The sequence below is a fragment of the Rhea pennata genome, chromosome 11 (genome assembly GCF_028389875.1).
Source record: "Rhea pennata isolate bPtePen1 chromosome 11, bPtePen1.pri, whole genome shotgun sequence".
In the NCBI taxonomy this organism is placed as follows: domain Eukaryota; kingdom Metazoa; phylum Chordata; class Aves; order Rheiformes; family Rheidae; genus Rhea; species Rhea pennata.
Window position 1 is genome coordinate 5,858,589 of NC_084673.1, and position 12,849 is coordinate 5,871,437.

General features: G+C 37.0%; 1 protein-coding gene across 6 annotated transcripts in view; it reads left to right on the forward strand.

The window, feature by feature from the left end:
* Positions 1-12,849, forward strand: part of LOC134145229 (integrator complex subunit 6-like) — a 43,856-nt gene that overhangs the window by 15,899 nt on the left and 15,108 nt on the right. For 4 of the 6 annotated variants that reach the window (XR_009959565.1, XR_009959566.1, XM_062584546.1 and 1 more), the window contains exons 3-9: positions 4,506-4,655; positions 5,331-5,420; positions 5,764-5,947; positions 6,796-6,924; positions 8,902-9,065; positions 10,161-10,313; positions 11,913-12,045. Coding sequence is in view for 4 of the 6 variants with exons in the window: in XM_062584546.1 (XP_062440530.1) it covers positions 4,506-4,655; positions 5,331-5,420; positions 5,764-5,947; positions 6,796-6,924; positions 8,902-9,065; positions 10,161-10,313; positions 11,913-12,045 (1,003 nt within the window). In the remaining 2 variants the exon portion in view is untranslated. Of the gene's footprint in view, positions 1-4,505; positions 4,656-5,330; positions 5,421-5,763; positions 5,948-6,795; positions 6,925-8,901; positions 9,066-10,160; positions 10,314-11,912; positions 12,046-12,243; positions 12,325-12,849 lie in introns of all 6 variants that reach the window. The other 2 variants (XM_062584549.1, XM_062584550.1) reach the window with 2 other exon arrangements.

Genomic DNA, 12,849 nt, shown 5'->3' on the forward strand with positions numbered 1-12,849 from the left:
AGGTGAAATATTCAACTCAATATTAGAGTAGGTTCATAGACAACTAAATTAGTGTTCAGTTCTGACTATTATTATTATTTTGTTCCTTAACATTTCTACTGGCAGATGAAACTAGCATGTTATATAGAGGCAGTGATTTTCCTAAGTAGCATCAGTAGCTGTATTTTGAATTTAGGAAGGATTATTATTTAATCACTTTAAAGTGCTTTTTTTGAACTTGCTGTCTGTATGCTCTATTACATGCTTGACTATACTGTGTATATGGAGAGGAAAGAAAACTTCTCAGGCTTGAGTTTCTGTCCTGGAAATACACATTAATTATTCTCTATTTCTTCATTGATTAGAATTTTTCTAGGAAAAACATTTACAAAAGTAGACCTTCTTTTCACTAACTTGGTGGTATTTTTGATACAGAAAGCTTGGTTTGAGGATAATTTGAAGAATGTAGTGTGTTAATTAATCAGAGCTTTGTTTGAAACTGGGTATAGAATTAAGCAAATCCTGCATCTTCTGCCCTTGTTCAATAATGAAGTTTTCTGGTACGATTGTTTATTCAAGAGAAATATGTATAGATCTCTGTTCTGTCTTTCAAGATCCTGTGAGAGGCAGTAGGATGTAATGGAAAAGTAGTTTTCTTAGAAGTCAAACTAATGGTAATAGCTACTTTTTTGTGCCTTCAGTGTACTTTGTTATGCACTGGAAAGTACAGTATGTTTTGCACACAGTCAACCACACTGCTGCTAAATCAAACACAGTTGGCATGGGAAGCCAGGCAAATGTTTTCAGAACCGTAAAATAGCAAAATCTCCAAATTTGACCCTCTAAATATCAGTGAAAACTTTTACTACCTATTTTAAGAAGAAATACTCCTAAATTCATCAGTCAGAGTTGTAGGCTACAAATAATGCTGCCTTTGTACATACTTCACTCTTGATCAATGTGCTTTTGCAGTAAAGAAACTCGAACAGTGCTCTTCACGGAAAAACGCTTTTTGAAGTAGGACCTGGTTATTCCCAGGAAACTTGACTCATTTGATAAGTGCTTTTGCCAGACAAAGTGTTGCAGTTTCACTTGTATCTAAGAGTTCATAGAAATCAGGAGTTCTGTGTAGCAGTTTGGTTAACTCAAAAGGATACGTTCTGGGTTTTGGGTGGGGAGACCCTACCTGTTTGTACAAAGAGCTCGTTCGGCATGACGAAGGGATTTGGAGAGTGGGAGCTCTTAATCAAGGCAGTAGGTGTATTCTGAAGTGTTGTGCACGTTTCTAGTATGAAACTTGTAGACACAATACTTAAGTGTGCAACAGCTCTCCTTTTGTGCCAAGAGCGGTATTTTATGTATGATCTGCACTGTTTTGATATGCTTCAGCATTTTTGGTAGGTGTCTCTCAAAATGCTTCCTTAAGGAAAGGTCTGAAGGAGTTTACAATTCTCTGTGCTCTTTGAACTGAGATACTCGAAGCAGATGTGTTCGGATGCTTATCCATTAGAGATCTTGGAATAGAGAAAGCAGCAAGTGAATAGTCCTAGAATAGTGGCATCTCTGGAGATTTTCCAGAGAGACTAGCTAAGTTGCAGTGGTTCACTGGTTATATTTTTTTATTTATTTTATTTTTTTTTTTAGAAAAATGCAGATGTTCTTGTTGGGATTTGGTGCTCTTTTATTCTTTAAAAAAAAGATAATTAACACATTGGTCTTGCACTCCAAAATAATGAGCTCCTGTAAGTGTCTGTGCCCCGATGCTGGGGCGAGGTGGCTGCTGGCTGAGTTGGGGAACGGAACGAGGGGATTCATAACCTGTGGTTTCCAGGTGCAAACATGTCGCTTACCCTTCCAATGACAGCGTCTTGCAAAGTCATCACCTTACGCTTGCCTTGGGCTGAGAGTATGTATGGCGGGAGTTACCATGGCTCAGCTGATGAGATGCCGTATTTTGTTAAACTCTTATTGTGAGGGAGAGGGTGCACTGATCTTATTTTATTGAGATTTATTTGGCTGATTGAACACAGCAGACATGGTTCCTTTGAACTTAGTGTAGTTTGGTGATAAAGATAGACCAGTTTAATGATGAGCTGCTGCTGAAAGCTGTCTCTTTGCCCCATTGCAGAATTTTCCTCTTTTCTCTCTCCTGTGTACTAATTAAATCACGAAGAACTGGTTCAGGGAGCTATATCTGACCAAAACCTTTTTTTTTTTTGATGATGATTTTCCTTATGGTGCTTCATTGCTCTAAAGAGAAAAGAAATCCTCCTAGCTTAGGCCTGAGAACTCAGCAGAGACATTGATCATCTCGTGTTCAGGACTGAAAAACTCTTCCTTCATTTCTGCTCCATTTTATATTGGTTTTTGGCTCCAAACTTCCTATCTACCCCATTACTATCTTCCCAGCCCACAGAGTATACTTAAAACAGCCAGTGGGATGTAACTGTTTAAAAAGTACAGGAAAATCTTGTCCTCCTAGATTCTTGCACAACGTGGAATAGTCGGCAGGTGGTTACTCATGAGACCAGTGCCAGGGAGGGAGACAACTGCTTCCCATGGATGATTTGTTGTTCAGAGGTTGTCCCAGCAAAAGTAATACTGTCTGAAATTCTCTCCATGTCTGCCTAACTAGGATTCTGTGTGAAGCAAGGAATTGTCTCCAGTGCTGTCAGGTAATAGTGAGCCTGGGTGAATAACTGCTTGCTTACTGTAAGAAAGGTTCAGACAGATGTGGTAGCAAGGCTGAGAATAGTGTGAATATCTAGAGTGGCTAGTTTTGGTTGGGTTAGCTTAAATAGTGACCCATTTCCCTGTGAGCTGGTGTTTTCTACAACAGCCTCCCATCTTGGAAGCATACCATGTTTTAGGAGGAAGGAATGTGAATCACAACTGGTGCTAATGCGTATGATAGCCTGGCTTGCCATGGGATCCACGATGCTTGGGAGGACTGATCTGTCCTCATCACTTTCTGCTATTCCTTTGAGTTGTCTGCAAGCCTTATCATCAATAACTTTTGTGTGTGTGTGTACGATATCCAATTTTTGAGCTATGAGATACTGCAACACTGTAAACTGTAGTTTAGTTCTTTCATATGTGTTTTTTTAATAGTTTAAAAGCAAAGACCCAAGACAAACTCATGACCTCTCAGGGTCTTGTTGTAGTACTTGTTACCCAGAACTTCTGGGTATTACAGCTCTATTCAAATGAGGTATATTACCTTCTACCAACTGCTGGTTTCTGCCCAGCACCTGCCAGTCTGTGGGATGCGAGAGAAGCCTGTGGCCTTCTATACATTTGTCCTGTTTCCTCCTCTGTAAAAAAGCAAATTTTATTAAAACCTGAAATTGGGAGCCAGCAGCTGGTCTACAATTATATGCGTTTTAAAGGGCACACTAAGGTGCAGAGCAATCCAGGCATATCTGTGAAGGTCTGAAGCTGTTACGCAGGTTTCCAAAAAGAATTAAACAGTAAGTTTCAGAAGCTCTGGATAGGTTTAGGTGGCAGCAATGAAATAGAAGTATTTAGTGAGAAGGATTTCAAATTGAATTTATGAAGAAAGTGTCATATGCCTGCATGCATATTTTCTTGAAGCTGAAGACCAGAAAGAATGTCTTCCCTGCTTTTTAGGCCAAACTTCAGGTGTTTGTGCTCTACTACTCAGCTTACAGTGGGAAGTAGGGGCAAAAGAATGTAGTTAGCACAGGGCTGGAGGATGAAACATCAAGGTGTAGGAGAAAAGGGGTTTTTGATACAGAAGTGATGGAAGATGCTTGATAATACATAAAGGCATGAAATGAACCCAGGAAAAGGAGAAGGAAAAGTTAAACAAGTGATAGTCATGGAATATACCAAAAATGGCGGCTGATAATTTTTAAAATATCCCATCTATTAATTCATATGCTAATAATACTTCCTACTTGGGAAAATTGTGGGGGGAGAGAGAAGGTGACAAGGCAGCAAAGATGGCGATCAACATTATTACTGGTTTTCCCCCACCTCCCTTTTTTTTTTTTCTTTTTTTAATTTTAACTCTTGTATTACTGCATGTTGCATTTGCATTCTTTTCTTCGGGTCTGGATTTATGGAGGGAAGAGTGAAAGAGGGTATATGATAGAAGAAGCAGGTACATTGTGTTGCTTTTATCTTTGCTTTTATTTCTTTGGCAACTACAGTTCTGACCTATAGATTTGATTTATTTTAGAGTTCCTTCTAAGAACAAATTCACATGCTGAATTCCAATAATTTTGTTAGTTGCATCGCCTGTACAGTAGTTTTCATGGTGAGAGCTGAGTAGTTGTAGGTTATTTCAAGCACTTAATAATGTGTGTATTTTGTCAGTGTCCCACTGTATACTTTGTTTTATGTTAAGTTCTGCAGTAAGCATGGATTAGGTGTACGTAGCAAGGAAACAACACGATGTCTTTGCTAATGAGGAATATAATCTACTTTTTATGCAAAGGGGGATTGATGACAGCTCACACTTACTAAAATAGCTAATAAGCTTTTTTTGTTTCATGTTTCAGGCTGGATGGAAGGAAAATCATGCAACATTTATGAATGAACTGAAAAATCTGCAGGCTTCAGGACTAACAACCCTTGGTCAGGCACTCAGATCGTCATTTGACTTGTTAAATCTCAATAGATTAGTGTCTGGAATAGACAACTATGGACAGGTAACAAATCCATTGTAGTCTTCATCTTTTTTTTTGGTATGCTTTTTGTGAAGGGATTTTGATGTTTCAAGTTTTATTTTTGCTTTTTACAGCTTTTAATATATTGTTCTGTTGCATAGCTATGTATAAAAAACTTGAAAGCAGTTTTTTCCTGCTGTCACATGCGGACAACTGTCCTGAGCATATAATAGTGCTTTTTTCCTTGTTGAACTACAAAGAAAGCAGTAATACAAACGACCCAGACTATAGATGCACAGTTGTTGTATGGGAGTATGTATACTGGATGGCAGAAAATCTGCAGTTCAGTTAATGTTCGGTCTTCACTCCCTTGCTCTAAATGGAGCAGTTAACTGTTCTGTTTGTGCCTCACTCATGGAATTCTGAGTTCTCTGTGCTGTTACTAACCTATGTACTGCTTCTGTGTGGTACAGGTGGTTGATGCTGTTACTAGAGAAGAGAGTAATAATTTTAAAAATGCGTTTAGGCAAATAATTGGGGGTGTGTAAGCGCACAGTGTAGCACTACTTAGGTAGTTCTGTATAGCCCCACACTTGTTTAAAGAAAATTATAGGATTGTTTTGAAAGACTGCTTATCTTACTACTTCTTTTATAATGACAAAAATACAAGTCTGCAGTTGAACATTGCTCTTAGTATTCCTGTGCTTTCATCCCTAGGGAAGGAATCCATTCTTTTTGGAGCCATCTATTTTAATTACCATCACAGATGGAAACAAACTGACAAATACGGCTGGAGTTCAAGAGGAGGTAAACTTGTATTAGATTCAATCAAATTATGATCTTGTAAGTTGGTACTATGCTGAGATGAATCTCAATTGCATTTTTTTTTTTATTATGAACAGTACTTCCATTTCATTCATCAACCTATTTTATAGAGAAAAGAAACCGACTGTGTTGTCATTGTGCAGCTGCCAAATTTATAGTCCATATGGGTTTCCAGACTATAACTTCAGATAAACTAGTGGATAGGATAGAAAAAAATATTTTTTAGCTTACTCAAGTTTTCTAATTATTTTGTATTATGTTTTTAGATGACTTGTCAAATACTTAAAAAATATATATATATATTATTCAAATCTTACTTTATTAGCTTCATCTTCCTTTGAACTCTCCTTTGCCTGGAAGTGAACTAACCAAAGAACCATTTCGTTGGGATCAAAGGCTGTTTGCTCTAGTGCTGCGTTTGCCAGGAGCTGCATCTGCTGAACCAGAGCAGCTTGGGAGTGTGCCTACTGATGAATCTGCCATCACACAGATGTGTGAAGTCACAGGAGGTAACTGAACGTTACTTGCTCTCATTTACATTTGGTATCTCACTTAAAATAGTCTTTTCCTTTGATTCAATTCTATCTCTTACTTTTCTCCATTTAAACACTATATACAGACTGGTCAGGTTCTATGAGAATCTGTATCTTACTCTTTGAGGTTGGTTTCCAGTAGTGCTGAAAAAATAAATCAGGTTCCTATTTCAGATATTCTAGATTTCAGAGGATCTCCTTGATGCAGTAGTAGGAAGGACTGGAGAATTAGATTGTCCTTGCAGAGGTTGGCTTTGCTCAGCAATGAGATTTGTTATTTAAATGTTGAATGAGTGGGACAGATATCATTGAGAGGTTAATTCAGTTGCACAGCTAATAAGCTAGATGCAATTTTAAAGAGTTAATTCTGGAGGTTTTTTGTTCCTGTATGTCTTCGTCAGAATTCTTGCCAAATTGTTGTTTGGAGAAGGGGAAAAAAAAAAGTTATTTGGCGGGGGGATGTTAGGGATTATATTAGAGTTGATTAGGTCTAGAGAGTCTAAAACAGATGAATTATGAAGTCCTGGTGAAATCAGAGGTTCTTAAGGACCTTTATAAGCCCAGGCTGGACTAGCCTGACATAGCCTTCAAGGCATGTTTTACTAATGAGATTTCATGAGATTCAAACATCAGTTTGATTTTCCTTGGTTGTGTTTGCATTTGTGAAGTACTTTGCATTTCACATCAGCTTCTGCTAAGTTTGCCGTTATTTTAGGTAAAGTGGAAAGCTTTGACAATGTGAGTTGTTTAACAAAACATCTTCCTTAATTAAGATTGCCCAAAGCTTGCTTTCAAATTTTCCCTGTGCAATTTCTCCTGTATAGGTCGTTCCTACTGTGTTCGGACACAGAGAATGTTGAATCAGTGTTTAGAATCTCTAGTTCAAAAAGTTCAAAGTGGAGTTGTTATTAATTTTGAAAAGTCAGGACCAGATCCAGCTCCTATTGGAGAAGGTATAGTAACTGTTTTTTTTTTCTTTTCCTTTAGTACTCAAAAACAGATCTTTTGTATGCATGCAGCTATCCTTAAGTGTCTTAAATTTACTTTCTACCTTCTTTCCATTGTAACGTACAGGATACACCAAAGGTTTAATATATTCTAAAAAGGTAATTAAGAATATCAATCTTGCATGCTTCAGTGATAAAGGTCTAGTATCTCTTTAAATACCCCAAATCATCATGGATGTTCTGAGTTGCATGCATGTTTGCTTAATCTTGTCATTGCTGAACTTCTACCAGTGTTAGTTTAATCCTCAATAAGTTGAGTGATGCCATATGTTTGTATGGACGATCTTTCACCTGATTGCTAGCTTTCCAGTCACTTTTTTTCTCACCTCTGAAGGAAGTAATAAGGGGGAGTGAGTATTTGCAGGAAATGGTAGAGTTTGCATTCCAGTCCTGTCAGAATTTGTTTTCTAATTAATTAAATTCAGGACTAGCATATTTAAGTCCTTAAACATCTGATACAATTTTTTAGTTTCTGGGCATGTTCATTCTACTCACTGGTTACAAAATAATAGTTTAATTTAAATGTTCTTACCTGCAAGTAAAAAAAATGTGTGTAAAGAACAAGGAATTATTTTTGCTAGCTGCAAGTAAAATGCATAATAAGAAAAACTGTTCCACATTAAGAGTACATATTTCTTTTCATATTTGCAGAATTTTATGACTGAAGTGGAGGGGAGAGGGAGAGAGAGAACCGACCTGTTCATGTTTAGAAAATGAGGATGTTACTGTAATGTCAGAAATGTAATAGCTTTTATGCTCTTCTGAGCATCTTAGCGTAGTCAGTTTTATCCCTGCTTTCATTTTTAATCACTTTTTTGGCTTATATATTTTTCTTCCTCCTTTCGTTTATATAAATGTCATTTTCTTGAAAGTATGCTTAATGCATACTCTAATGCAGTGCAGGCTGGCACCTCGGGAAAGTCCCTAGTCCCTTTGGCCCAAATGTTCACCTACATGGCAAAATAGCTGGTGGAATTGTTTACCTCGTCACATTTATGTGATGACACGCTGTGGATAAGAGTATACAAAAATGGTGAGAGTTTCAGTGTTTACAGGAATCAAGGAAATTCTAAACTAAAGATAAATTTGATGGAACTTATCAAAGCTATAAAGATCACTGTGTATATAAGATAGAGAACTATACTGAAAGGCGTTTTGTAAATTAGTATTGAAATTGAAATCAGTAGTGTAAAATCTTTATAAAAGAAAAAAGATTCTTTAAATGGATGATCTCTGCTATGCCATTTGCCTTAAGAACAGTGTTCTGAAGCCAATTCTGAAATTCTAAACCTGCTTTCCCCTCAATATAATGGGGAATATATGCTGGTACATACAGTGAGCTGGTGGAGAACAGTGTTCTCTGCAGTAGACAGTGGAGTTTGTGAACTGTGACATTCTTGCTAATTAATGTGACCAAAGCTGCTCCTGCAAGATGCATCTGGCTCTTCCACAGAACTTTTATCCACTTTGTTTCCACTAGTGGCAGCATCACTGAGTTTTGCATCCCTTGTAGAAAAGCTGTAAATGCAATTGACCAGTCTTATGAGTGCAGCAAAGCTAAAAATCATAGACTTGCTATTATAAATCAGATCCATGTCAAAGTACTGAACTTAAGCAAGTAGCTTTTTCCACAAGAGGCGAGTATGCCTTACTGTGCTTGTTATCTAACTGCAGTGTCACAGAAGCAGGATGGTAGATGGGGGCAAATATTACCATTGTTTCTCAGATGATGCTTTTTTATACTTTGATATTTAGCTTTTTTTTAGCCACTGATGTTAAGATCTGTATGTATGTGTTTGAAAAAATTGTAATGGAACACCTTTTTGGTTACTAATGCAGAAATTTTGCTGGGAGGCGAATACATGCCATGCTGTTATTTATTTTTTCTTTTTTTGTTGTTATCTTGTTTTGTATAAATTTTAGATGGACTTGTTGATTCATCCAGGCCCATCAATTCATTTGCTTCTCAACCGTGGCATAGTTGTCATAAGCTTATTTATGTACGACCTAACCCTAAAACTGGTGTTCCTGTTGGACATTGGCCAATTCCAGAATCTTTTTGGCCTGATCAGAATTCACCAACACTGGTAAGTAAAATAAGAACCGAAAAAAAGAAATCTGTGTCTAATTAAACCAACTGAAAATGAATAGTAAAGTAAACTTTGACTCGCTCTGTTTAGGAATAAAATCTAACTTTGCTTAAAAGGAGTAACTCGAACGATTGTAACATGGAGTGGTGTAATCTAATGTAGATATCATGCTGTGATACTTTCTGGATCTGAGAAGTTTTCTGTCGTGTATCTGGTTAGCTAATTTGGTAAATAGTTTTTACTGTTAAATTTCATAAGCTTTTAAAACGCTTTTTATACTACAAACTACAGTGAGACTTTTAAATTTTAATCAGAAGCTTGAAGTATTTAGATGGAACAAGAAGGACTTACTTTTATTCAGGAGGATAGAAAATGTATTGTGTTTCTCTGTTTAGCAGTACTTTATATATGGACTCTTCTTTCACTAGCAGAAAGAATTAAAAGTGTAAGGGAAGATTTGCATCATTCAGAAGACGAGGAAAGAGCAGCATTCATTTCTCCCTTTCTGAAATCATCATGCTTCTGGCATTTCTTACTAGCCTTTCTAAATATTTCTCTCCTGTTGGGCGTACTTTTTTTTTTGCACTATGCAAGTGCTCGAGGTACTCTTCCCTGCCATCCCACACCATAATCTGAGATGGGAGAACTCAAACTCAGCAGGGAATGTCTTGAAATATTCTTCATGAAGCATGCACAATTTCACATGTATAGTTCTGTGAGCATCAACCTGGGAAGCAAAGCTGAAGTTTTCTTCAAATCATTTGTTGTATTATGGATTGACTGACAAGGAGGCATTTAAATATAAAGATAAATATTAACCCTGTTTTCCTCTTGGTGGGAAGAATGTGCGAGTGTTGTGGTGTTGGTGGTTGGTAAGTCAGAGAAATATTTAGTTAATTAGTCTATATCACATTGTAGTAGCTTATACCCTATTTTTGTTTTTAAAGGAAATTATGCAAACAGAATTTAGGCTTACAGGATTGTAAAATGTATGCTTATGAGTCTGTCTCTTTCCTCTTGTAATAAAGAGGGTTGACTTGTTTACTGTTAGTACCAGATAATCAGTCTGTTATTTTTTCCTCTTCCTTTTAGCCTCCACGCACAGCTCACCCTGTTGTGAGGTTCTCCTGTGTTGATTGTGAACCAATGGTAATAGACAAGCTTCCTTTTGACAAGTATGAGCTTGAGCCTTCACCCTTAACGCAATACATCTTGGAAAGAAAATCTCCCCATACCTGCTGGCAGGTATTTGACCTTTATTTTATTCTAGAAATGTAGTGAGTATCATAAAGTAGCAGTATCTTAGACTTTGTACGCCTCTGGAACAAGGGTCTGATGTCAGACTCTGGCTGTTGAGAAGAAATGTGTCATGGTGTCAGTTGCCTCCTTTCTAATAGAATTATCAGAAGTTAGAATGTGTATTCTCTCTGAAGACTTTAAGTTCTTTTAGTTCTGTTTCTAGGTCTGTCACATTTTGGTAAGAAATGTCCCCTAGGTTCCGTTTTTGTCTAAATTGAAATTCTCTTGCAGGTTTCTGTTTGCTTACTAGCACTAGTTTCCATCATACATATAGATACTGATTAGGTAACAGTTTCCACTAGGTGGTTGAAACTGCTAATGGGAACAGAATGGAACCTGTTATCTTGTTAAATAGACTGGCAACTAGCTTGTCCTTGAAGAAGTCAAAAGTTCTGTTGCTGAAATCCTTCACTGCATGTTCCTTCAGAGATTTTGGACAAGTGACTTGTTTCTGCATCCTCTATAAAACAAAGCTTGTAATTCCCTTCTCTGTGGTGTTCCTATAAAAGATAGCTCAGTATGTACACCAGGAGTTTGGTTAATGTGATCTGGAAAGCCTTTGTGAAGTATGTGTCTCTTTAGTTCCATTCCACCTTCAGTAAATATTAAAACTTAAATGCAAATATAGCAACCATTGTTAGAAGAAAAATTAAAGTTACTTTTAACAAGTTAATTGCAAAAATGGCTTGAATGCATTCATAAATGTTACTTGCCGAAGTCCTCCAAACAGTCTTATTTTTTTTTAATTTCTCTATTGTTTCTCAAAAGTGGCCTTTTCCAGCTATATACTGGACTCTTACAAACTGGAGAAATAGGCTAATTATCATAGACACCATTTAACAAACCCTTATGCCTCAAGTAAAAAAATCCTTAGAAAAAGACAGAGGGAAAAATACTCCTTTTTACTCTGTTTGTTTTGTTGCAAAAATTATTTGTGGTTAAATACAGAGTATTTTATTGTCCCAATAAGAATATATACCATGTTCATTCTGTTGAAATCCTTGTTTGCAAATAGAATGCTTTTTTCAAAGTTAATACTAGTATGCATGCTTTTTTTAAAATTAAAAAAAAATTTAGAATGTGGACACTTGGCATAAGAGAAGTTTCTTGAATGTTTGTGTGTTTTTTTTGTTTAATCTATATTTATCAATTTGGTACATTTTGGTCATACTGTCTTATATATGAACCAGGGGACTAATTTTAAATCAATTGTTTTTTAAAATACCTTCAACAGATGTCCCTTTAACCTGTTTTAAATAGCTAGAGAGCTATTCAGAGCATCACTTAAAAATAGGCTCATTAAAGATCATACTGTGAAGAGCGGTTCCACGCTGGGTTTATGCTAAATGTTGCATGTCTGAGTTGTTGCATGACTGAGGAATACAAGTGCACGCTCGCTTTGGTGTGTGCAGCCTTCAACTTGGCGACTGTTAAAAATCTGTTGTCTTAATGGAGTTGGATTCAGATTGATTTTAATTCTAAATGCTCTGTGCTTAATAGTCTCCTTGTTCTTATGATACAGTGACACCTTTTATTCTTTATCAGGTATTTGTGAGTAGCAGTGGAAAATACAGCGAACTTGGCCATCCGTTCGGGTATTTAAAAGCAAGCACTACTTTAACCTGTGTAAACCTCTTTGTGATGCCTTACAACTATCCTGTTTTACTTCCATTGTTAGGTAGGTAATAAATTTACATTGGTCTGCTGATATAACTACTTCAGAATGAAATAAAAACATAAATAACGGTTAGTGTTCTGCCTTAGTTTCAGACATTATAAAATAATGGAGATCAGAGACTAGAGAATGTTGCAAACTCTTTAATATAATTTGGGAGGAGAGGATTTTCATACCCCCTCTCCCTTTTTTTCTCTCCAGCAGAGGAGGAGAGCTACCTGCTTCCAGTGCATGTTTGATGCTGTTCACCTCCTAGACACGTAGCCTCTTCCTTAACCTGGAGTAAGCTTCAACCTCCATTCTTTTCCCTCATTTAGGGTGTGGTTTATCCAGGTTTTGTAGCTGCTCTTGCAGCAGCTAATTTTTGACTGGAAGATCAGATGCAAGGTTTCTTATGGGTGCTGGGAAAAGGGAAATTCCCTGATGCAGTTCACAGTAGTAAAGAGAAACAGAGCAGTGAAAACAGCCCACGTTTCTTCTCTGCCCAAAGGTCCAATGTTTTTCATTCCCTCAATGAACTTGCTTTCTACAGGAAAGACGGTATAAAAAGGTGCTGTGTGAATAAATGCTATCATAACTGTGGCTGTGAGGGTTCTGGTTCCTATGGCGAAAAGATGACTGCAGAGAGAATAGGTTCCTGGGTGCTACTAAACCTTTTATCTGTAGATGTTGTAGGGCTTTTTTGTGGGTGTGCTTCGTGATACAGGATAACAGTGAAGATAACGTTGAATCTCACCATATCTTACACAAGGCTGTTGTGTTCAGTTCTAGGAAAAACAGTTCAGGAATGCTTTTTCACAATCCTGG